The sequence below is a fragment of the Streptopelia decaocto genome (assembly GCF_964273445.1).
Source record: "Streptopelia decaocto genome assembly, chromosome: 6".
Classification (NCBI taxonomy): Eukaryota; Metazoa; Chordata; class Aves; order Columbiformes; family Columbidae; genus Streptopelia; species Streptopelia decaocto.
This window is the reverse complement of record NC_138660.1, coordinates 62,792,489-62,819,176: the sequence shown is the minus strand read 5'-3', so window position 1 is coordinate 62,819,176 and position 26,688 is coordinate 62,792,489. Positions and strand designations below refer to the sequence as shown.

The 26,688-nt window shown below is 41.0% G+C and overlaps 1 protein-coding gene across 1 annotated transcript in view; it reads left to right on the top strand.

The window, feature by feature from the left end:
* Nucleotides 1-676: 676 nt before the first annotated feature.
* The window catches only part of LOC309441366 (von Willebrand factor D and EGF domain-containing protein-like), a gene marked incomplete at its 3' end in the record, with an annotated part of 173,842 nt that continues 147,830 nt past the window's right edge, over nucleotides 677-26,688 (top strand). The window contains exon 1 of the mRNA XM_082055997.1: nucleotides 677-812. Within this exon, the coding sequence (XP_081912123.1) occupies nucleotides 716-812 (97 nt within the window). The 5' untranslated portion in view covers nucleotides 677-715. The remainder of the gene's footprint in view (nucleotides 813-26,688) is intronic.

Sequence of the window (26,688 nt, the reverse complement as noted above, 5' to 3'; positions counted from 1 at the left end):
CTTCTGTTATTATCGCTGGTGAGCTGACCCTCTGAAACACACATATCATTCCTTAGGATGGGTTGGCAGAGCAAATGCTGCCACACTTTATTTCAGCAGCAAAGGACTATTCTCTAACATACCAAAGAATGACATAACGACCCAAGACACAAACCTTCAGGACTGCTATTTGCACTGCACAGACACCTCCGTAACAGCTTTGCCTAAGTGCAACCCCTTGCCATCTGAAGCGAAAAAACTATTTGCAAGCTTATATTTAGTCATTTTTTAAACCCTCTCGCTCAAACGCAGCATCAGATGTGGCTGCAACAATCTAAAGCTTCTGTCGTCTGCTTTAAAATCCTCCCGAGCAGGCGTGTTTGGTTTACAAGCCGAATTTCTCCAGGATCACCTCCCACTCCTGTTCTCGCCCCGTGTGCGCGGGTGTGTGGGGTGTGTAAATCCCAGCAGCTGCAGGGACACATGGCTGCTGTGGGTGGGTGCCAGTGGGGTTTGTGAACCGCTGGAGGGCTTCCCTCTTGGAAATCCTGGGATTAATGACACATTAAGCCCTCTCCAAGAAAGTGGGTTGAAAAGGACGAAAGTAAGAAAGAGGAAAAAAAAAAAAAAAAAGAAAGAGGCAGGCAGGCTGATGGCTTTTCATGCAAAGTTTAGTACTTCAAAAGTTAACTTCTAAGCGACTGCAGATGTGTGGATAAAACCTGTCTTGGACAATATGCAGCAGCCCTTTCCTTTCCATCAGCATCTCCAACTTGTTGCCTACTTCTGCTGGATTCCCTTGTTGGCCGTTAGCACCGAGTCAGCTCTGTTAGGTAAGGATTTTGTACTTTTTAATTATTTGTTAGTCATTTGGGGGGATAGAGTTCATGTGTATTTTAAACTGAGATGATCTTGTTTACATTTACTTTTGAAAGTGGGTTAGAGTGATAGAGGGCTATTATTAGAAAGAGTCTCCAAAATAGAATGGAAGCAAGGTTAAAATAAACAACTTCTAAGGTAATGAAGAAGGTCATAGTGATAACCAAGCATGCTTACAGCACACAGGGTTTATTGTCCATTAGAGGACTTTCACCTTTTTTTTTTTTCATAAAGAAATTACAAACCTCTGGAGATTCTTACTTCCTACTACTACAAAAAAATCAAGTGATTTAAAGAATATTCACAGCATTCTGCAATAAATGGAATATATGAAATTAACCATAAAAGAAGAAAAAGCTTTAAAATAAGAATCTATTCCTCTAAGGAGAGAAGTATATACACCATATATCAGACCAACATTACAGATTAGTAAATTACATGTATACACAGCTATACAGTCTCTGGGAATAAAAAGTTCATGAGTAATTTTTCTACAAGTGTATGCATTAAATGTAAGGCTTGTTTCACTCTAGCATAGAATTCTAAGAGGACATAGATTTTACATACACAGCTTATTTACACAGCTTTATTAATCTCCTGCAGGAACACACTGAAACTCATGTTAGACATTATTCAACTAGTAAAAACAGAGTTAATAAAAAAACCCCGAGCAACAGGACCAGAGCAGAGTAGTGCTGTGATTATGGATACAGCTCTGGCAAAGCCTGTGGAGGGACTCCCCCTTTAATGGAAATTCATTGCAATATTTTACAAAATTTAATACCAGCAGAGTTTCAACTGGTCTTAAAAGTGATTGTCAGCCAGCGCTCATTAGCTCTATGAAGTCAAAACAATTGAAAGCACTCTTCATTTGAATAGCAAAGGGTCACCCAGAAAGGTTTTCAGCACTAAACACAAGGCAAATGACCTTATTGCCTTTATCTTCAAACAATGCCTTTAATTTCTGAAACCTTTTGAAGGGTTGCCAGTTTTATGGAGTGTAGCAGCTACTTATCTGATAGAACAAGCTTTTCATCAAGGGGAAATGACCTTTTAACTCCTAGTAACTAAGTAACAGTATTTTCCACTGTATTTTTGTTACTGAAGGTAATATGTATAGACATACTTATTAAACTGGGAACACAAAACAAGAATTAAGAAATAGCTTGCTGTCTCTCAGGTGATGCGGAAGGATTCATAACGCATGTCGTTTCTTTTCCATAGTGTGAACTTGGAAGTAAATGAAAGTGCTCAAAAAAAGTTTGCATTCTGACAGATTGTGTTGTGACATTACAAGGATATTAACAGAGCCATATGCTGTTTACTTTTGTACTCGGAGTATAACAAACCCACTAATCCCATAAGAATTTAACCGTGAATAAGGAACGTCTGACCAAACGGCTTTTTACAGATGCCTCATTAAGAAGGAGATGAAAAAGGCCTTTAAAAACCAAGGAAGAACTTTGTCATGTTCTGCATGTTTATTTTAGGGTACGAATGATGGAGGATATTCTCATTATTTTGGGTTTTTACATCATTTCCTGTGACTGAGAAACACGACAGGGTTACCAATAACATCTGTATCTACTCTCTGGTAGAGGATTAAGTAAAGAATCAGGGACAAAAGCAACTCAGTGAATCATAGAGGTGGGAGGAATGACAACGCAGAGCGTGTCAGACTTTTCTCACAAGAGCATTTTTACAGAGTCATTTTAGAGAAAAGTAAGAGATAGTTGCTTGTAACATCATCAGCAAGATGGAATTGCTCCCCATCCCCTCTGGAGCCTTTTCGTAACATACAATTGGAAAAGCTTTTAATTGGGATACGAGCTTTCTGCAAAGCATCAGCTGCCCTCGAAGCTCATGAAATCTGCGCAAGCTTCACTGCAAGGTGTTACACATGCAGTAAAATCAGATACAATGAATTGTTTGCAAGTTCACTCCTGTGGATTTTCTCAACTCTGAAACACGTAAGAAAAAGTTTTAACATATCCTGAGGTGAAGAAGGAGAAGAAGAGAGAGGATGGTGTCGGGGGAGAGTTAGGAGCCTACAGCCAGTGGGAAAAGACAGTGCATTCTCAAATGATCCGAATGGTCTGATTTAAGAAAGTAGATGAGAATAGTCTAGCATGGCAAAAATTATTCAGTATGTCTTGCAATGTTATGAACCTCGTTCCTGCTGCCCCTAGAAGAACAAAATTGAAATTATAGTATGTAGTCCGCTTTGTGTGCTACCCACAAGCAACCCATGATGTCACTTGTGAGCTTCTGCTGTAAAACCTGAATGCCTTTCCATGCTTGAAGCAAAAATACACTGGAACTGAGAAAACTTTTCCCCATGAGTCTTTCAAAATGAATAATTCGAACTATTCAGGAGCTTTCCCACCTACTTCATGCACCCACTAGAGGTGCCAAAGCCCTCAATCCCTTGGTCAGAGCTCAAACATGCCACGTGGGTCCCCTGCAGCCCCCTGGAGCTCCAGGGTTCCTGCAGCCCCTGGGTCCCTGAGCACAGGAGGGTCCCAGCACCCCCAGGGAAGCCCCAGATATCTGGCTGGAAACAGCTCGAAGGGATCAGGCTCTCAGCCCACGAGTGGGTTTGGTCAGGGACATTCCTGTGACTTCAGAAATTACACTGGGATTACTCAGGCTCCATCTTGACTCTGTGGAAGGCACAACCGACATTTATAGCACCGTGCAAACAAAAAATACCCTGCTGAACGCTTTCCTGCACAAGTAAACCCAAGACTCCCTGGCCATGGCAAACAAGCAGTAATGACCGCCAAAGGTAGAAGAATCACAGAATCGACTGGGTTGGAAAAGACCTCAGAGATCATCAAGTCCAACCCCTGGTCCAACTCCAGTCCATTGACTAGATCATAGCACTTAGTGCCATGTCCAAGAACAACCTTTACCTCATGTTTCTCCCCAATATAATTTTTAATTATCAAAAGCTGTTTACAGGTTAACATCTTATTTCCCTCTTAGATAAGTTTCTGTCAAGATCAAGTATCTCTAGTAGCCTCATTGTCTGGAATTAATCCAGTTTGTATTGTTTCAGCTAAGAGAGAAATCTGATTTTATATGATTATGTGCAGTCAAAGCAAAGCTAGTAGCTTCGTAAAAATCATTTTTACAATGATTTGTTTGCTGGTAACTGTTTTGTTCCTCTCCTTTTAATCTGAAAGACAACAGGGTTATGTTCACTACAGGAATTGTTCTTTCATAAGAAGGCAAAACCAGGTGGCTCTTGCACTGTGGGGTGACCTTGTAATGAATGTGTTTGTGACTCCTGAGCAGCATCAGTGTGTCACTACTGGCGTTTGGGACTTTGAAATTTGGTAAGGAAATAATTTTTAGCTCACACATTTGTCTTTCAATCTTTTGATAAAAATTAATAGTTGTTCTCAAAGCTATACAGCCTTACAAAATAAGTTTGGTGTGAGACAGCTGCCCTTCTACTGCAGCTTTCAAGATTTGCCTATTTTCCATTAACCTGCCAAATGCATATATGGTGTAAATTCCTTACTCTACACTGTGCTAAAATTGAGGACCATTTTATTACGCACTGTTCATAACAATATAGGACATTCATGGCCAAAATGCTTCCTTAAATTGTCCAGTTCCTCAAAGTTATTTTGTCTCCAAATGCCAAATCCAAAGAAGTATTGTACACATCTAACTTCCTTCGCAATCGATAGGAGCTGCAAGTAGTCAAGACAGATCAGTGCATGTTCCTAAATTGACAAGACAAATTGCTGCGGAGAGGAAGCATCGTCATTCTGGTTTACAGATGGGATGGAGATGTCAAGTGGCTCAAGGTCATGCAGAAAATCTTTTGGTGGAGCCGAGATCTGTATCGAGGCCTCATGAGTCACAACTCAGCCCTGGTAACTGCAGCACAATGAAAAGCAAATATAGTAAATAGGAGTGTAATAAAAATGCTGAACCTTCCTCCATCTTCCTCATAAACTCTGAAGTCAAATGGCTACACGCACAAACTCCAAGGGCACAAAGTACTGCTTGTGGGTTTTAGACTCCTTAAGAAATTTTAAAGGACCAAAACTTGAAATTTCACTCAAATCCCCTTTGATTTCAATTAGGAAAGGATCCAATCACTTCAAAAATGCTCAATCAACTGTATCATACAAATATAGTTGAAGAAAAGAAGGAAAAGTCTTTCCTGCACTCACTTCATTAGAGTCAGAATTTCTTTTCCATTTTTTTCCTACTTCTTCCTAGGCCACTGTAGCCTAATAACACGTTCCCAGCTTCGAAAATGGCTCCTTCATTCTAACTTGTTTCTCCACTTTTTTTTGTGAACTAGACTTGCTGGTTCAAAAGGCTGAGAATATTGTGAGAAGCAGCATTTTGTTTATTTTAACCGGGTTTCTGCTGTACCCCTTTGAGTAGTTTATAGGGAAAAGTTCAAGGCAGCCAGATTACTGGTTTGTCTAATTTTGTCTACAAATTTGTTTCCTTGGACATTTGGGTTTTCATTCTGAATTTTTAGCTACTTTCCTCCTGGATTAAGTGTCTGTCTTGTCACCTCACAGATGAAGGTTTAGTGTTGGCCATTGGTGCCTATTCCACTACAAGAATGGATATTGTGTGTAATGCTTCATTGTCAGAACATACTGATTGTTTAATGATTCATAAGTTTTCTTCGGAGTTGTGTATCTTACCTTCAGTTATGACCTTTATTAACGTCATTGTGGCAGCTGCACTATGTGTTTTACCCTAAGTAGAGATTATTTATGGTGAAATCTGATAAAAAATTGTGTTAGTTTGAAGAATATTTTTCATCTGCCTTTGAAACCGCAGAAAAACCACATGTTAGCGCACGCAATTGTTTGTACAGCTTTTCTGGAAAGAGTTTTGTGTGTTAAGCTCTTAGGAGATTTACTTAATGAATGTATGTACTCATTTGCTTCTTTCTGACACATATTATTTTGATTATTCTGACGTCTATTACTTTGATTGCCGTGTTCACACTGCGTGGCATCCACGGGGGCCGCAAGGGAATATTCTACATATTGAAAGGAAAAAAAAAGTGATTGCCTAATATAATTGAGGGATTGTAGTAGTCTGCTCTGCTCCTTTTGCTGGTTTTATATTAATTCATTGATCGAGAGCGAGTTTATCTCATTCCCCTATTTTGTTCGCAAAGCAGCTTCCATGAGCTGGATTGCAATTTATCTACATAGCACAATAATGTAATTCATCTCCTGTGGTAGCTGGAGCATTTTACAACTCAGCCGTCCCTTGACAGCTTTGTGTGTTGACAGTTTCGGTAAATGGTCCCTCACGTAGTATCTTGCTAATGCTTCATCAGCTCAGTAGCTCTTGTACTTCCCATGAACCGGTGGATACCCCAACTTTTCCTCCTCCTTACACTAATAAGAAAAGGTAAAACATTTCCCATCCTGGACTCTTAAGTCTAATTTTCTCTGCATTTTTTTTTAAGTCTCATCAACTTATATTTGGTTCAGAAGGCAAAATTCTACAGAAAAAAGCCTAAAAGATGATAGATACAGGGACAAGAGAGTTCTTGGAAGTTCGCAAATTTAATAGCTCTGTGATGAGTTTCAAGGTAAATGTGGAGTATGACTAGGGATCTAAACTAGATCGTTCCTTTACAGAAAGGAGCCTGTATTGGATCAGCTCCTGATTGCTTCTCATCTCACTTTAAAATTGTATTTTGCTGATGTTTGACCCTCCTGCAAACTTTTAATGGAATTTTAGCACATTGATTTTCTACAGCCTTATATGAAGAACAAAGGGAGGGAAAACTCAGTCACTAGTTTATTTAATAGCTACGCAACATTTTGTTATGAATAACTTAATAATTAAAAGCTGCTTTAGAATTAGCATTATTAGACTTCACTGCATCAGTCAGATGTGTTATTTGTTGATTTGGTCCAGCTACCAGAACAGGCAGATTTTCAAATATCTTTCAGAGATTATTTTTAATAGGTTGCTTTGTCCCTTTCCTCCAATTATTTGCTTTATAATCAACTATGGGCATGCTATAAAATTAGTTGACTGTGACTCAGCCTCTGTCAGTAACACAGTACAGATACTTTGATTCACTCAGGCTACCTTATCATTAGCTCTGTTCTCTTCTTAAAAGAGCCATTTGGTCTGTTCTTTTATTAGATGTTAGGATTAGAGCTAGCAACAAAGACATAAGCAGGGTGAAATTAATTAATTCCTTGTTTCTCTTTTGCAAGAAATACAAGGAAAATGAAGAGGAGGCTGTTTCCTACCCCAGTGTGCTTGCAACCTATTCTCCAAGTGCTAAAATACATGGACATTTAATTTTCTCAATGTGTATAAAGCAGAGTAAAAATAAAGGTAAAAGAAAGCTATCTTTCTCCCTTAGCTAACCAATAACCACCCCAGAAGGTGGGTTTTGCTCCAACATTCTTCTAAGTGCCAGCAGAACTCAGACACCCACACTCCATAACATTCCTGAAGTATTTGGGCTTCTTTTCTCCTATAATATCCTTTAAAAGCCTCACTCGTAGTTGTTGAACTTAGGAATCCTCTGGTTTCAAACAATTTTCTGTCCTTTGCCTGGACTACTTATTCCAATTCATCCTGTAGAATAAATCCCTAATAAACCACTGCAAACAGTGGCACTAAAAGCTGGAGTGGCCGGTAGCATTCCCAGTCTGCAGCACTCAGGCTTGAATGTGGAGAGTTTAAGTCTGACTTAATCCCTGTCCTTAGTCTGTGCTTGGGTGAGAGCATTAGGCTTAAAGATACTGATGTACTTCAGGATAGCTGGATTCAAGTCGCAGGCTGTGATCCCAGCACAAGCTATGTATCTCCCAGAGGAATTACCCCCAAATTTACGACTATTTTCTCCTCTTGACATGATTGCAACGCCCTACAATACAACTAGCTTTGACATAAATCACAGATCTACTACCCATCGCCGTTCCTGCACTTCTTCCTTTTTCATGTTTTCCCAATAACTGATATTTTAGTCATGAAAATCACCCACAGTTATTCCTGCCGCTTCATAACGTCTGTTATCCGTTAACATTTCTCGTTCTGTTTGCTATTACTTATACTCCTTGCATGGGCGTGTAGACACTTTCTCTCACTAATACACTCCTGACAATATTGTTCATCTGCTGTTTCAAAACAACTTCGTCTTCTCCCCGAGGCCCGAGCTCACAGTCACCTCCTGAGAATACCAAGCATCCTCATTAAGTGCCAGCGTGACACAAGGGGACCTGGTGAGCTGTGCCCAGGGACAGAAACACACACCAGGTCAGAGACCCATGCTGAAGGAGCTTCTTCACCACTCAGAAGAGCTGTCGGCAAAGACACTGAACAGTACTTGTGTATAAAATGATTAGCTGGAAAACAAGCTGTCTTCCAAAGCCTGATTTTTGTGGTGGTTTTGGATTTCCTTTTTTAAGACCCTTGAAGAAGACAACTTTATTTTGGCTTTTTTTTTTTTTTTTTAATCTGGTTTGCTGAGAAACCAGAGAATCACAGAACGATTTGGGTTGGAAGGGACTTCTGGAGATCATCCAGTCCAACCCACCTGCTAGAGCAGGTTCACCAGAGCAGATCACACAGGATAATGTACACCTTTGACAACCTTAACATATATTAACACTTATGTTGCTTTTAATGTGGCTAAATTGAGTATCCAACTAAAACGCTGCAATACTGTAAAAAGTAGCACAGGTGGCCACACGTGTACATAAGCACAGGAAATACCATTTTGGCCACTGCTGTTACTGCTTCATGTAATTGTTGCTCAATGTAGTGCTGCAGAAACACAGCAAGAAAAATTGCGGTGGTCACAAAAAAAATACACCATACAAATCCAACTATTAAGTGAGATTTTTACCTCTGAATTCCAGAGGTTCACCCCTGCTACAGCGACCTCCGCACTGTGATTATCTGCAGAACAGTTCACAGACTACGTGACTTCCCAACTTTGGGTTGAGTAGCTGCTGTTGATGCACGCAGGAAGGTTTTTTCTGTCTAATTGCTTTAACAATGGAAAACAATTAAAAATTTACTTTTCCACTGAGACAAAACTGGGAAAAACCCCAAGTGCCAACTGATAGCTTGATATTTTGTTAATCGCTTCTGACAGGAAAGATGTCGTGTTTTAGGATACAGGAGCTGGATCAATCTCTTCTGTCACAGACAAGTGCCCTCAAAACTGGTCTATCGATTATGCCAGAGAGAATATCTTTAGATCTCTTATTTGAACGCTTTCACTTTCTATTAGTAATTAAATACCTCTTGGAATAAGAGCTTCTGTGTCAGCCTCCCAGGTCTCTGTCTACTGTAAAGGTGTAAATAACTGCTATGGACAGCAGGGTCATTCATTCTGTGGTGCACAGCGTATTTGCTATTCATAAAAAAATAAAAATAAAGCAATTCCAGTCCAGAGTTAGGTAGAAAGACTGATCATTCAATTGATTGACACGTGTTTTTTTGGTCAAAACCATACACCTAAGTGCATGAGCCTCCAAATGCCTCCTTTCCTAACATGAAACCTGTAACAAAAAACCCCAGTACAGGTCTTTAAACTTGCACATTTCTACAAAAAGTTTCATTAACAGAATATAAACCAATCACTTAAAATTCCTGACCAGCTCTAAAGCAAGCATACATTTTTTAGAAGAATGAACAAGCTACATAAAAAGGGCAGTAAATTTCAATATTAGCAACGATACTTGTTTGTGAGTCCCCAACAATGCAGAAAGAAGTGATTTATGTTCATTTGTGCTTATGAAGCAATGTTCTAACTCACTGATTTTCAACTGTGTTGTTTTTTTTTTTCCGTAAAAGACCCTGTTCTGCAAAAAGCAAGCTATGGAGTATCCTGTATCCCTTACTGTTTTATGCTTAAGGGAGGGCATAAGGGGATTGGATATTTTGCATGAAGAAAACAAGAATGAAACTTAATTTTTGCTTTACAAAAATCATAGTTTTACTGCAGGCAAAGATGTCCCTAATTTGGGAGGCTGTGATGAGGGCCCTGGAGCTGGGGCAGGAGGTACCCGCTGGCACACAGCTGACAGCTAAATGGGGATACAGCTGAGAAAATTCTGCATGAAGAGCTGGGGGCTGTTGTGTTATGTGGTACGTGAACTGAAATCTGATGTTTTAAGAGCCCTTGTAGCTTAAATAATATTTCACCCTATAAGATATGCCTGATAACACCCACTCTCTAATATGAGAGGGTTAGAGTGAAGGGCTGGGGAGGTGTTTCCCCCATCCAGCTTTGGGGGAAAGGCTGCTCTGGTTCTTGCTCTATACCCATCTCTTATAACTTCTTCAAGGCCTTGAAATTATTCCTGTTCCTTAAAGCCACCTTCATTTCCTAAAGTGTTGCCTCACACTAAAGTGCACTGTTAAGCTGCTGCCATGTTTTTCCATTCTCGTAGAAATTATTGTTCTATATAGTTTGATTTTAAGAGTGCATTCTGGCATCCATTTGGGGAAAAGGCACTATATAAAAGCAAAATCAATACGAGGGACAGTTATATTTCCTGAGCTTTTTCATTAGCTATAAAATATATACATTCAAGAAGAGAGGGAGAAACAATCCCAGTTTTTCCTGGACTGATAGAGGACAAGACAAAACACAGAATATTCATGAATATACACTGGCAGGAGTACAAACGATGCAGCTTTGCTGGGCGCAGTATACAGACAAACACTCCTGCAAGACACTGGTCTCTCCCGTGACAGGCATCAGGCCACTGGGAAAATACACAGATAGATGTATTTTGGTAAATGAGGTGCCCCTTGACTAGTTCTCTGTTTTTGTTAAGGCCAAACTGACCACTGGCTGAATATTCACAGGAAAACTTTGCCTTTGCTCAGCACTAAGAATGAACGGAAGAGCAATAAAATAGCGCTGTGCCAAATTCTTCCCCAAATTTCCACCGAACTCTACCCATGCTAACTTTGTTCTTTTCTCCCAAAATATTCTTTCTACCTGAGCAGACTTTCAAGCATCCTTGGATAAACCTCTCGTCACCTCACACCATGTATTTTCTCAGATTTGCGAGCACAGAACTGGACCAAATTCTGGTAAAAATGTAACCTATATTTATACAATTTACAAACTAAAAGATATTGCAGTGAATTTTTACCAAAACTAAATAGTTACTCCTTTGTTTAAGCCCAGCTGAAAAATTAAAATTCATACTGCTGCATAAGCCAGTATTCTAACACAGGTTTCTAAACCGCAAGAGCAAGTATCTTATTTTAGCTTAGAGTAAAACTTCAAACCACAGTGTCTTTTCAATATCAACACGCAATTATGTGAGTGAGAAATTGCACACAAGCCTTTTTTTTGCTTTTTAACATGAGCCTTCTATAATGGCATTTTCATTAGTAGGAAATACCTGTCGTCTGTGGGAAAAATAATTTGTCTCAGTTTTTGAAAACTAAATTATCCCCTCTAAAAGATTAGCTGAAAAACACTCTATAAATTTATAAGCATTCCGGTTTAAGTACAAAGTTTTGCTTCTTTCTGGTGACCCCTAGTGATCTATACGGTGAGAGTTCAAGAGCGAACCCAACAAGTTATTTTTGAAACTCAGATAAGGCACCTGGAAGATTCTATCTGTGCCATTTTGCCACTAGCTCATCATTCAGAGAACTGGGATACAAAGGCCCAGAAAACTTGTCAGCGTGTGATTGTCCGTTTGAAACCCAAGTGAAGCTGCGAAGGAACATGCAACCTGACAACTGACAGCACCAACGAGCAGAAGAGCATTTATAGGACAGTCACTATGTAAAAATCAGTCTCTTGGGTTTAGCATACCTCTTACACTATGTGATTACCATAAAGAAGCTTTACATATATCTCCCCCATGTTTTCCTTTTGCCTTATGCTCTCAGATTTGTTACTCACAGAGACTCCCATCCTGTTTTGGCTTCTCTGAGGGCTCCCAGTGAAGCACGATAGCAAAGAAAATGAGGACTGGGCTGCAAAATGAGGGAAAAAAGCAGCCACTAAGTGGAACTTCAATTTCATTATCAGAGATATCTGGCATACAGATCAAAACTTGCTTCCAACCCATCTCATGAAGGCACAACAGAAAGATGTCTCTCTCCCTGTTTGCATAACCATTCTATTACGTGACTGCGAGGCGCAGCTTGTTGAACATGGAATTTCATCACAAGGGAGGTGCACACACCGCTGCCTTACGGGGAAGGCTTGGATTAAAAAGAACAAGCCTGCAGCTACCACTGCCCTGCTTCTGCAACTGCACAGTACATCTCATACAAATAAGAGATGTCCGTCCACCAGATTCATTCCTCTCGAGTTCAGGATTGTAAGATGAGCGATAGCAAGATGTTTTGGCGCCATTGTGCCATCCATCGCTGTCCCACGGCCCTGCCCAGAACCCACATCACCCCAACATCTGCTATTTCCAGCCTCCAGCTCCTGCTCAGTCTTCTCCTGGGCAGTGGTTGGAGCTTGGACATTTGGTCTCCCCCAGCACGCAGAGGAAAGGGGTAGGAAAACACTTCTTGTTCCACCTCTAATTGTAGCAACAAGGTAGAACTTTACATTTTTATCAGCCACTTTTCAGTATCTTGCAAAAACTGAGTTTTGGTTTGAAACCGAATAGAAGTGCACATCTAATTTCTCACATAGAAATCTCACATCGTGGACCCTCTAACACCTTGTTAAACTCAAGGCTGTTGGTCCTGTCCATTGATTTTCACTGCAAATATACCAGCCATACAAAGAGTAGTTTGGCTCTTTTTGCATCATAACAGCTGCCCTCAAACACATTTTCCTTTTAAAAAAACCTCATTGAGACCAGCCTTAAGTGTCACAGATTCCTCTTGCATATTTTTAATCGCTACTCCCAAATCAAACTATTGGAGAAAACACATTCACCGTCCGAATATTTTGTTTGCTAATGCGAGGAAAGAAATTTCCCCTTCCGTTTTTATAGCGGAAAGATTTATCACAGCTTGCTAAATTCTAGAGTGATTAAGTCATATTGAAGACATAACTAAACCAACTGCTTGATTTCTGGCTTCTGAAGTTTTATACTTGGTTCAAGAACACGTTTTGATTTTGAATGTGATAATATTTCTTCACTATAATAGAAATATTGCTCTCCTTCCACAACCGGTCATAATGAAGTCAATAAAATATGCACAGAAGAGATGCAAGCAGCATTTGGCTCAATATAAAGATTGATAATGTAACCACCTTAAAAATATGCTTTTTATCATCATAAGTCTCTTCTGGCTTTTTATAGTTTTCATTGAGCAAAACAATCCATCATACTTGAACTTCATGCACGTTCCTGAAGCCAACAGTTAGTACAAGTCAATTTTTAATTATGATATTTCTATAAAACCTACAATTTATTTCCTGATTTTGTAAAATACTTTAAACAGAAAGTCATCAATATAAATTACGTAAATCTCAAGTGACCCCGAAGTCATTAATCTGACTGGATTTCACAGTGAAGCACAATATAGCAATAACCCACTAGCTTTCTGTCTGACACCACAGAGCAGCAAAGATGGCTACAGCAGTCATGGACAATGGGAAATCACAGCTTTGTTCTAACCTACGGCGATTTTAAACCTTTTAAATAAATTGCCCATTGTGTTTAGTATACCTGATGCAGTCTCACATTTTGGGCTAAAGGAAAATGGATCTGTTAACTCCGAATAAAAAAAGATAGTAAAAGGTTATAACCTATAATGCCATGCAAAGAGAAATGTACCCCTACTCTAAAATACTGAGCTTTACGGTCAGCCTACCAGTGAACTCGTCCCAATCGCTTTCCTACAGAAAACCACAGCAAATCCTGTTGTGGGCAGCAGAAGGAAATCTGCCCGGGAGGAGCAAGAACAACATTGTCCTTCGGTGGCAGCAGCAGCCAGTGCCAGTTTCCCGCAGTCCTTTCTGCTTTGAAGAAAAACCAAAACCTCTGTTGTGCCAAACCCCTTCCCGGTGGCTTTTTATTGCGACAACCCAAAGGCTGCAGAGCTGCCAGGAAGGTGGTTCCCCCAGACCCAACACCTGCTTCTCTCACTTAAGCCAGTTTGTGTGTGACCACTTTAAAAACCTCTTTTTTTTGGTTTTCCAGCTGTCCTCTCTTTGGGTGGCCACCTCAGTCCTTTCCAGCTGCTGTCTCTTTGGGCACAGCTGTGCCCACCCCATCTGCTGGCAGCAGCCTTCTGGCTTCAGTTGTGTCCAGGGACATCACCTGCATCCTTGTGGATGTAATACTATTAAAACGCCATCGAAGTATGTAAAGAACGAGATGGTGGCACAGGGATTAATGGGTTGTGGTTTTTTTTCTTCACGTGCAAGAGAGAAACTCATGGGATTTAGCTTATATTCTTGACTAAAAGGAGTACTTCGTGCGTCTCTTTTCTTTTAAAGGTAGGATGTGGTTACTGTTTGGGTCTCAGCCTACATGAAGTAATATCTGCCCAGTTCATACAGACCAAAAAGTAGAGCTATTAGAAGGCAGAATATCCTGCCTGTTAGAACTTTCCAGCTCCTCTTGCTTTCTACCGCCTTTATTTCACTTTATGAAGGTTTGTGCAGGACACCAGCAGGCGAGTGGAAGCAACTGCAGCATTTTAGGATGTTTGCTAAAATGCAGTTGCAGAGTAGAGTAAGATGGCTTAAAATAAATCCAGTGACACTTTAACCTTTCCTAAGGGACAATTCCCATATACTCCGTTCTTTCTTCAGCTCTTAAAATAGTTTCTCTTCCCATTTACAGAGTAAGATATACAGTCTGTACTTCAGTTCATATTTTTTGAACTTCAGATGCTCTTCTCCATATTAAAACATCTCACAGGCAAATGCATATCCCTATTTATACTTTTTATATTAACCCAGTTACACGGTGGCAATAAAATTCCATAATAAGAAATAAGAGCTCTCATTGCACATTCACAAAGCCCTCCAAAGAACAGAAGAAGAAAAGACCATAAGTCTCATAAATCCAGCTTAATTTATTCATAGTGAGAGTCTAAAAATCAGACATTTTTATATTCCCAGATATTTATGTTAAGATGGTGAATGTATAAACTCCCCACAACAATAATTCAATAATTGATGATAAAATTAAAAAAATATAATAGTTTTCAATTTTTTAAATCAAAAAGTGAAATATTATAAACAATAATGTGGCCTCTAAGCATGGAATCAAATGTGCTGTGGGTGAGGGCAAGAACAGCATCTCAGAACTTTCAGAGCTCTCTGATCCCCTGAACCAGAACCTTCCAGCTTTACTGCTTCAGCAGCTGCAGTAATATCCAGATATTCTACCATTATCAAATACACACACGTAATCTATGGAGGGATTCAATGCATCACACTCATTTTCAGTCTCCAGAAGGTTTTTCGGGTGTTACATCCACAGCAGGAAGGGTTTGTCCTGCTAGAGCTGTCAGTCCAGCTGGCCTGGCTGCAGAAATCTTTGGCATTTTGCAGGACTTGTTTTGGTCACAGCCAAACCTGGAGAAGCTCTACTGGCAAGAGGAGGCGGCCAATGCCACCACACAGTGCTACTTCAGTTACTTTATAAAAGCCCTTCCTATATGAATCATGCCATTGCTCTTGCTCAACCCAAGATCCTTGCTGTAGAGGCAACCATCAAATCCATGTCAAAAGCAGATATTTTGTTCAAGTCACCTAGATCTTTACCTTTCAACAGGTAGAAATTCCCTATTTTCCACTCTACATACCTTCATAAATGTTGTTTTTATAGCAGATGTTCTCACCACAATGTTCTCCCTTAGCATACAGAGTTCCCTTCCCTGCTATGTATGCATCAGCAACACAAAACACATCCTCAATCTCCCTTTTGCTAGGCTAAGCAAATTAATTTTAATCTCTACTTACAAAGCAAGCTCTTCATTCCCCTAATTATCCTAATAGCCCTTCCCTCCGCTTGCACAAATCTGAAATTGTAAGCAGAGATCCAAATGAGGTCTATACAGTGGCATTAATTTAACTGTTGCTCTACTGTATTTTCAGCACTGGAAGCAGCTTTTCACATTAAGGTGGAAACAGTCACCTTGTGATCAGATAGTGTATCCTTCTTTTATTGACCCAATTCTATTGTTAATTCTCAGGCTTGCTAATGTACTGCTCTGCCCTGGAAGTATTCAAGAGTATTCAAGTCTCATTTGTATGTGAACAGGTCTTAAAAGGGTTTTTGGAGATAATTCTAGATAAGAGCATAAGATGTGTGCACACTCAGTTCAATGGTATTTGTTAGAGAAAGGAGGAAAACGCATATGGGGCAACAAAGGAAATTATGTGACTCAGCTAGAAAGGTAAAAAGCAAGGAATCCAGTAAATATCAGTCTTGTGAGATAATAGCTTTCACTGTTCAGCTATTCTTCACCAGTTCCTTATCTAAAGCCTCTGTGGCACACAGTGATGAGAGAGAATTTGACCTGCAGAGCCTCACAGCAGAAAGCCATGTACACTCTGGGCACACTCTTCAGCCACTTAACAATTATGAATGCATTTTGTTGATCATATAGATTAGAAATAAAGAAAACAGGACTCTCCTACCTGGAGGGAAGGTTCTGATTTACAGCATTTCTGCTTCTGGAACTTATTTCTCCTGTTTAAAATTGTTCGAGTGCGTGTCAAGGTCAATATTCTCCGAGGATGCAGCAGCCAACAATGCAAAATTTGTGCCTGCATGATTTTTGTGTCATTATGAAATTCTCTTGCTGCTCTCAGGAATTCCCACACAACCAATCATTTCTGCTTTGCTCTTTCCCATTCAAGCCACTGCAAAACACTCAAAAAAAGTAAATGCAAACGCAGATCAGCTTGCTTCCCACTGACAGCAGCCTAGAAAACTGATGGTGAATTGCTTTTTGGGGTTTTTTAGCATCCTGGTGAGCCTATCATTCTTTAGGAAAGAGAAGACATCCAGCCTGGCTTGTTCTGAGTCAGGCAGGTGGGTGACATGCAGCACCACCAAAATCTTTGTGATTGTCCTGTCTCTGCCTCCCAGAACATCCTATCTCATTCTTCATAGTCACAGGGGCTTTTATTAAAAAAGGAGCTGCACTGGGCTTGAAGAAGCAGGACAGCAACAGAACAAGAGGAAATGGCCTCAAGCTGCACCAGGGAGGTTTAGATTGGATATTAAGAAAAAATTCTTCACAGAAAGGGTTGTCAAGCGTTGGAACAGGCTGCCCAGAGCAGTGGTGGAGTCACCATCCCTGGACGGGTTTAAAAGACACATAGATGAGGTTCTCAGGGATACAGTTTAGTGCCAGAGTTAGGTTATGGTTGGACTTGATGATCTTGAGGGTCTCTTCAAACCAAAATGATCCTATGATTCTATAGCCCAGATGGGTTCAGCAGCTGCCATGATCCCCTGCCACTTGCTGTCCATGAAGTACAGAAAAGTCTAATCAAATGGCCTTTTTTAAGAGGCCTTTTTAAGAGAACAAGGACTTAGACACTGATTTTATCCAAGAGCTGTAGGAGAAGATTAGTTACTGGTGTCTGCAGAGAGCCGCTGTCTTGCTCTTGCTCAGCCTAATGACGCACTGGCATTCATGCTGTACTTCGGTCTTCAGCAAGTGTTCACATCAACATAAGGGTAATAATTATGTGTTAGTTTCTGTATTTGACTTGAAGAGGCAGATGAATAAAACTAAATAAATGTCAACTGTTAGACCATGAGACTTAATGTGCTTTCAGAAACAGGAGAGGGAAGTTTTAATTGCACAAAGCTTTTGAGATCACTTCCATCTGATGCTAGTAACTGTGGTTTCTCAAATCAAACCCCAGGATTCATAGCCAGGCCCAGCACCCATTTTGTTTAGATTGCTTCTTATGAGCAGTAGTGACCAGTCACGAAACAGCCAAAAGCCCAGGTGGCTCTCCTGCAAATGTACATTTTAGAGCCTTGAGACCTGATCCTGCAGCTGCCAGCTTCACCCTGTGAAGACCATTAGCAGCTGGCTTCACATCCAGAAAAAGAAAAATATGCCACATTTTCATGGCCATCAATCAGCAGCTGCAGTGCCAGAAAAGCTTCATAATGATGTAGATATTGCCAACTGACTTTGCAGGGAAAAAAAACAACGTTCTTTTGGGGAGAGAAACATGCAGGCAGGAGACAACAGATGATCTCAGTGTACACTTGTGTGCGTGGGGTAATGATCCGATCCCCTTCTTATTTGGATAGGAGGGGGACTGAGACCAGAAAGCATCTCCCCTGCCAGAGGTACCTGCTCACCCCTGTGCCCAAGGGCAGCACAGGAGCAGGAGAGCATATTTCTCAGCATAGTGGCCATGGGTTCCTCTACGACCTCACACATTCACAGGAGGAGCTTCACATGCCTTGCTGAGCTTTCTGTTCTTGCCAGGAAGAAAGTTCTGAGAGCAGAAGACCTTAAAATGAAAAATAAAGGTGGAAAACTTGGAGTTACATAATGAATGCAAGCACGGTGGGGAGCAATACAAAAGTATTAATTAACTAGATGTTGCTTTTTGGGGTTGTTTTTTCTTTTTCCCCTTAATGTTCTGCAAAATGACTGAAAGCTATCAGCAGCATTGCTGCTCTTAAATGTCGTATTTCTAACGATCTGTCTGCATGTAACCCTTTAAATATCTTCACTGACTTCCTGACAGAGACACTGAAATGTCTGGCATGACTCACGCTGTGAGCAATCCTTTTGTGAGAACTGAATGAAAACAGGCTGATAACAAGGGCGATTTCATTAAAAAAAAACCAGCCAGGTGACTGGTTACATGGGATGTTATTGAAATTACGCATGCAGAACTCTAACACTATCATATTGTTTTAGACCATGTTTTCCGTGGTGCAGGAGAAAGTATCTTTGTCAGTTCAGTGGAGAAAGGTTGGAGATGATTGAAGTAAAACAGCAGGAGGAGGCTGATATGATTAAGTCACATTGCCAACTGCCCATGTATAACACAGTAATGGAGGTGAAAGTAGAGGGCAAACTAAAATTAAGTCGAAAGGACACAGGAGACAAAAGGCTACACATACAGGACAAGGAGAGGATGTGCAATGAGCTGATCTGTACAGCAGGCAGAGTGCAAAATATTCATGCCCCGTATTTAGATATTTCCTGTTAATATTGATGCAAACGCTGTGCTGGAATGGACAGTCTGTTTAGCAAGCATGCATGGAGAGAAGCATGTTTAATTAATTTTACAGCTGTGGGCAGAGGGGTCAGATGACAGCCTGTGAGTTAAATCCCCAGCAGCCAGATTGGACAACAGGAGAAAAAACACAGTATTTAGGAGAAAAACAGGGTCAGCTCTGGACCCCCTCTGGTGATTGTTCACACTTCGTCAGCAGAAAATAAGGTCTTAATTTTGCTACAAGCCACTAGGTAAGAATATAATTATTGTCGGAAGCCTTGGTTGCTACAAAGCCAACATAGCCTACTTTAAATTGTTCCCTCTGGGTAGAGGGACGCTAGATACAAGTCAGAAAACAACTGGTCATAGGAGCCGTAGGGCAACCAGGGTATCAGCACTGTAGTGCTCTCCAAGGAAGAAATGATCCATAAAAAGTCACTAGAAGCTTCTGCAATTTGGTGCAGAGTCTGCTGTGGGTCACATCATGTCAGGTTGGCATTTGGTCCCCACTGAAGTCCAGCAAATGAGTTTGGGAAACAGAAAGCTTGCAAGAATCACTTTTGCTAGACACCTTCACGCTGTTATTTCATGTTTTTGTGGCACTGTTTCTGCTTGAGGCCTGCGTTTACTTCAGAATCACTTTTGCTAGTCACCTTCACGCTGTTATTTCACGTTTTTGTGGCACTGTTTCTGCTTGAGGCCTGCGTTTACTTCAGAATCACTTCCATTGACAACGTACATCATTGCCCACACTCAAAGAGTTGTGCTAGTCATAGTTACCATCTCCAAATGTTTCCAGAAGACAGCAGGATTGCCTGGTACAATCATGGTCACCAGACTGCTAGAAATCCCTGTGAATTTGTGTAGTCATTAACACCATAATAATCTCCCTGTCTGCAGATAAGGAACTACAGAGAACAGTGACAGGGTGGTAGTTACAATCCCAGGCAGAAGTGAAAGATGTGACTTATTGGAAAGTGAGGAAGCATCGTGCCTTGGAGAAGCTGACGGGACACTACCCAGCACTTGGGGCAGAGAAAATACTTCACCTTCCATCTATCGACACAGAGTTGTGATGGGAAGCGCTCACAAACCAGTAAACCCCACAGCTAAGGTTGGTTGTGCTGCCTTAATTCGCTCCTTATGCTTGCAAATGATGATCCAGTCTCTCTGGCACAACCAGGCAATGATCTGCTCAAGGATGGCACTTCCTTCAGTGCCCAGGATGGTGATGCGCCATTACCAAGCTGTGAGAGAGTATTTCATGTCATTCTTATTTGTGGGCACAAGGCTTTAATGCATGTATGCCACAAAGTAGCTAAACTCCCCCTGGAAGTGCCATTTATTTCCCGATAAGCTTTTTCCTTCTTTATTATAGCAACTGGGAGCTTAATGCACAGTCATTAATTTACTTCCATAGCCTTTGTGGGGTAAAGGGCAAATATTATCGATGTTATCAAGGCAAAGTGAAGTAGTGCAGGTCCATTAACAGGGAAGGGGAACAGGTAAAATGACATGGGGAATATAGATGCATTTGAAGTCTTTGTCGCTTCAGTCTTCCCAAATAAATTTACTTAGAGTCAAATATTTAGCACAATTAATTTCAAGACAGTAATAGGAACACAAGGCAGAAGAAGGGAGACAGCTAAAATTGGGTATTATCCGGGCTGTCAATAGCTGCTGAATCCACCTTGAGTAATAGCCAAATCATTATCTGAACAATTAAAAATTATCTTCAAAAACTTACAGAGAACCTCTGAGATCCAAAGACTAAGATGGGAGCATAAATTTGGTATTTAACATCAAAAAGTGAGGAGAGGACGATTTGGGAACCTACAAACCAGTCAGACTACCTTCAGTGCAGATTCCTAATGACTCACAACTGGCAGAGTCATTAGGAAAAATTAACAAGAATAGAATTTGTTACTGAGGGTAGTGCAAATAAAGCACAGCAACTCATTAGACCTGTGCACTTGGACTTGAGAGCCCACAGCTGGAGCACTATGTCTAATTTTGACCATCAGGTGGACAAATTACAGACAATTCAAAAAAAGGAGTAGCAAAGCTGACAAGGGGCCTCGAAATGTGACCTACAAGGAAGGTTAAAAAAAACAGGTTTATCTCAGAAAAGAGAGCAATAAAAGGGCTTGCATTTAGTCTTCCATTATGGGGAGGTGAGAATGCAGCAGCTGGTGTTTCCTCATATCCATGGGGGCAGAAGACCAGCCCGATCTCAGCACAGGTGTAGGCTGGACAATTTCTGACCATGAGAGAGTTAAGTGGTGGGAATCATAGAATAGTTTGGGTGGGAAGGGCCCTTCCCAGCTCCCCCAGTGCCCCCCCTGCCACGAGCAGGGACATCTTCACCAGTTCAGGGTGCTCAGAGCTCCATCCAGCCTGGCCTGGGATGGGAGATCAGTGTCCACAAAATCCCCTTGACCTGGAGAAGGGGACGGGCAAACCCCAGAGGTGGGTGGCTTAGCAATATTAAATCCTGCCTCAGAAAAGGGGCAAATAAGGGGATAAGAATCAACTACTTGCACTATACGAGCCACCTTCCTTCTCTGACAGTGTTACAGCTCTAGTGAGTAAAAGGCAAGTGTGCAGCGTGATGTATCCTGACTCCACCAGCATCTCCAGGACAACAAGTTAATGGTTTCAGAGGCAGGGAAATGGGGCTAAAAGTGTCCCATCCACTGAGGGGTCTGATGTCTGAATCCAGCACTGCCCAAAGGGGATCCAGACATGGAGCTGCTCTCCCCTTCCATGAAAAACACAGTGACTTCTTTTTTCCCCCACTCTTTCAGACTTTAAAGAAACAAAATGCCTTTGAAATGTTTAGTAAAAGTACTTAGAGAGGAAAAGGGAGAGAGATCCTGTCTTCCATCCTCCTGCCGCCCAGTAGCCATCGGTCTGGGAGATAACAGCATTAATTTGAGAAATTTTGCTCGGGCAGACTCAGAGCAGAGCCCGAGCCTCTCATTTTGTGGTCTCTCATGTGCTTTGATTACTCCATAGCACAGAGCTTCCTCCCTTTTCTTGTCTCCCTCTTTCACCTCCAGCAATTCTGCACTAAAAATCACACAACAGTAACTTCAATGGAAAAAAACCACACTTCTGAGAAAATCTCAGCTGTGGCAAGTCAACTTCGTCCAACAGAAAAATTCTTCATCAGAAAGCTCCTGGCCAGCTCCAGCATCAGGATTTCAGCAGCCGCTAAGCTTAAGTGCCTCATATTTCTGCATATCAGGGTCATCAGTCAGGCACCGAGAAACGAGGAGCATAGAAGTAATGATCACCCCTGACATGGCCAGAGTGACTTATCTGGTGTGACACAGGCCCCTGTGGCAGCCCTATCAATCACCTCCTTGGGGCAGCGTTCTCAGAGTACTTTTTTCCTCCAAAACATCAATACTAGCTAACATTTTTTAAACACTGTCATCCATTTCAGTCAATCTTATTCTTCATAATTTCAGTCTCTTTCTATTGGGAAATTTGGAGGTTTTTTTTCATAGTGTGAAGTGTCAAGAGAAGAACTGCATCAAGAAACAACATCCTTTCCCTTGCCACTTATATTTGTTTGCTGGAGAAATATGTACAGTGTCAAAATATACACATCCACCCAAGCAAGAAAGTAACAGTTCTGATGCAGCTCCGCACACTAAGCATCTCTTAGACATATTAAAAAGTTTAACATTCAAAACCTCTACATGACCAGAGATCAGGATTTTTAGGTAGTTTGATCTTGCTACCTAACCTACTTTTTTTCTTCTCCTCCTTCATAACATTGGACTATTTAGATAAAATCTTAATGGGTGAAACTACCGCTTTTCTAGTTTACCCATGCAATTGCGTTTACTCATTTATATGCAATAACCTCACAAAGAGGTTACTTTTCACTTTTATCAGCCAAAGAGCATACTGGAATTAACATATGGTATCTCACTCTAGTCACTTTATACTGATTCCAAACAGTCAGGGGCAAGTTGTTAGCAGACAGAAAGTACTACAAGCATGCAAGAGCCATGCTGAGCTAAACAGAGGAGAGTGTGAACAAGCCCCCCTTGCTGCTGAGCCAAAGGGGGCTGCTTAGTGCCCCCTCCTCAGCGAGACCTTGGGGCAGCAGCTGAGACCTCAAGCAAAAGAATTTGCAAAGTTTAAAGGGAATTTCTGGGAGCTGCTCAGAAAGGTAAATTCTGCATCAAACAAACACACCCCGCTAAGAGCGCAGACCGAGCAACGGCAACGTCGCTGAGGTTGACAAATGTTATCCCACATGTGGAAAATGGGATTGTGCATAATCCGTGGTGTACGCTGCTGAATATGGGGGATTACGTGACCTTCCCTGGTCCTTCCCTGCCCTGTTTGCTTTGACCTTCCATTGCATTGCCCAAGTGTCCCATAGGTCCCTGCTGCTGGCTCAGGCTGGACCTCAGCACAACAGGGACAACCACTCTGCTGTCCCAGTGGACTTCCCTCTTGCCCTTTCTAGCAAGGCTTTGTCTCATAGGCAGGGATTTTTTCCCTGTCAGTGTAAGAGGGGCTAACTCAGCTGTAGTGTTAATTTGACTTGAGCCAGAAGAAATTATTAATTGTTTCGTTTATTCTCTTTGGTCTTAATGTTGTTTGTTAATAGCTCAAACTCCTACTTGGTCTGGCACAAAAAACCCCCCACACCTCTTATTTTAGCTATTACACAGATACACATATCTTATAAAAAGGCTGAAAAACAGACTCATCGTCTCCACACATACCATATGCACACACAAACATGATCACATACAAGTTCTTTACATCCTATTCTCATGGGAGAGAAGACTTGGCTTAATGACTGTGTGCAGCACCTTTTGCAAAGAGGTGGGCTGCCATTTCCAATGAATTCACAGCCAGAACGACCTGCTGCTGTAAGAAATCTTTGAAAGTTTTGGCTATGCAAAATTACTGCATATTATTGCAGATAAGAATCAATCTGTATAAAAATCTGTCGTTCTTGGTATGTACACGTGAAGAAAAGGTTTGCCCTGAAAAAGAAAAGGGCATTTTTCCTACCTTAGAATAGGATTTTAAAAGATGGGACACATTCCAAGAATAGGTCTGAGAAGAAAATATGAAAGCTACAATCCTATGATCAGAGTGATAATGTTTTTGGTCCCTGATTAAAGAGAAATATTCAGCTTTGATGTACCCTTTGTAGTCAAGAAGTCATAATGAATAAGTAACAAATATCAAGAAATGAGTTTGAGAGAAATACAGAAATTAACTGGCTCAGACGGCCACTTCAGGTCAGACCTACACTGTATTATCCATGTCAGAGATTGAGATGCTAACGGCAGATCAGACTTGCTGGCAATAGAAACAAATTTGCATCACGGCTAAGAAGAATTTTTGTTGAAGACATATATAAAAACATTGCAGGTGACTTGGATCCAGAGTGTTTTGGAGGCATAGCTAGGGGAGTCATTCATTTACATGGCTGACCACTAGAGTAAGGGAGATAAATCAGAATTAAACATCCTTGCTTGAGGTAGGGGACAGCGAGCTACATGTATTATAGAAGAACCACCAAGGGTCTCCCAGCCTCGTGCTCCCATGCAGATGCTGTAGCTACAGTTTAGCGATAAGAAGGATTATCATAAGAAGCAGTAGGCTGACCCTCTTTTCAGCACTGCTCATGCCAAAATGCCTCTGTGCTCTTTACCCAGTGTAATCGGGGCTGGGATACACGCCATGCCAAGACACGCATTGTTCTCCTATATATTTAAGCCATGTACATGCACTGCTTTCCTGACGCCAGAGCAATAGGAGCTGGGTAACATCCACCTTCTAATGTGACGGGGTTCCTGCAGGAAACCTGTGTTTTGGATCTGGCTGTCCTGCATTCAGAACAAAAAGCATAAAAAATAAGGGCTTATAATATGGAGTAGTTCATGTGAATGAAGGAAATTAAGATAGGGAGAAGGAAAGCACAGAGTCTGTGCTCCTCGGAGCAAACCCAGCTGATGTGAGGAACCGGTTTTGGGTGAACAGAGCTCAGGTTAAAATGGCATTGGCGGCACTTTTCTCTACTTCAGCAACATCTACTGTTGTTTCATTTTGAACATGACAGACTATTTGGCCTAGAGAAAGAGAGGCATATTTTTCTAAAAGTTGAAATATTTCTTATTCGATGCCTTTGCAAATTAAAAGACTCCATGTCTACCATTTCCAAAATATTTAATTTCAGGTTGTTGAGTTTAGCTTGACTTTTAATTATTATCCATGTTACTTTCTTATTTTAGAGATTCTATTTCTCTGGAAAAACAGAGGTTTCATTTTAGATTGAAATAAGTCTCTTTTCCTCACTGGATCAGTGAATTGCAAAACATCTACTTACTAAATTTTCCATGTGCCGTAACATCTGTTCAACAGTTGCCTGTTTCAGAATTTACTACAAGCACAGCGTTATTATAGCTGTGTCTTTCTGTCCCTCCTACATGCAGTCTTTTCCTTTCTTCTATGCTCTGGGTGCTGTCTGTACTCATATTATTGCAGCAGAAAAATGTAGAACATTAGCATCTGTTAATCCTTTTATACATCAAGTCTTCACATGTTTGGCCAACTCTGCTTTTCATTGTGCCCGTCTGTCTCTGGAACAGCCTCACAATTCCAGATACAGCAAAATAACCCAAAGTGTAGCCTGGCCATGTGGAACCGCTGGAAGGCTATTTTAGAATTAAGATAATTCAAAGGTTTAAGTGTGTTTGCTGGATCCCTAGGAGCAAACTTTTATCCCAGTTTGCAGGGATTTAGCCATTCAGTTGTTATTAATATTGAGCCATGCTGCTGAATCTACATGTTCTGTAAGGAAATAACCTAGATTTTAGTGCTTTCCTTTACACTAGACACTTATTTCAGCAAATAATAAAAAGGATGAAATGAAACTTGTCCTTAGCCTACAATTTTACAGTGGCATGACAGAGAAGGAATAAGAGGCTAAAAAATAGCAAAGACCTTCACAGCAAATTTGGACCTTGGCTCTTCTTTCACACCATGTTTGAAAGTAACACGTGGGGTAAAACAGAGAGATGCGGTTCCTGCCTAAAGGTTAAGCTGGAGGCAGGTGGGTAAATGGTGGGGGCTGAAGTGAAAAAACGGAGAAATAGCTGCATCCCGTGATCCTGGTGTGATTCACCCTGGCAGGTCTCACCGTTGGGTCTTCTGGTGTTCATCAAACCGAAACACAGACCTGTCTGCAATGTGCCGCGACTGAGAGGCAATAAGCCCGGTGCTGCATACTTCTGCTGATGAAAAGCTGATTTTTGGACTGCTGAGACAGAAACATGCCAAACATGATCAGCCGCAGAATCAGTCTAACCAAGGCAAAAGACTCCAACACAAACAGCCCAAATCCTAACCTAAAACCCCAAAAAACAATTCAACATCAATTTTTCAAAAGAGACAGGATTAATTAAGAACCAGACAGCTAGGAAGATTCTTTGAAAGGGATGATGATAGTATTTTTGACTTTTTGTTTCATCCAGGAGACAAGTCTGAACTTCATTCGCAAAAAAAAAGTAACTTTAAGTGTTCATATTACTTAAATAACATGGGGAGAGATGCCTGAATTCCCACAATGAGACTGGAGCAGGTGATGGCAGGTAAACCTTGTCCTTTAGGGACTTTGCATCCATCTCCCCCATCCC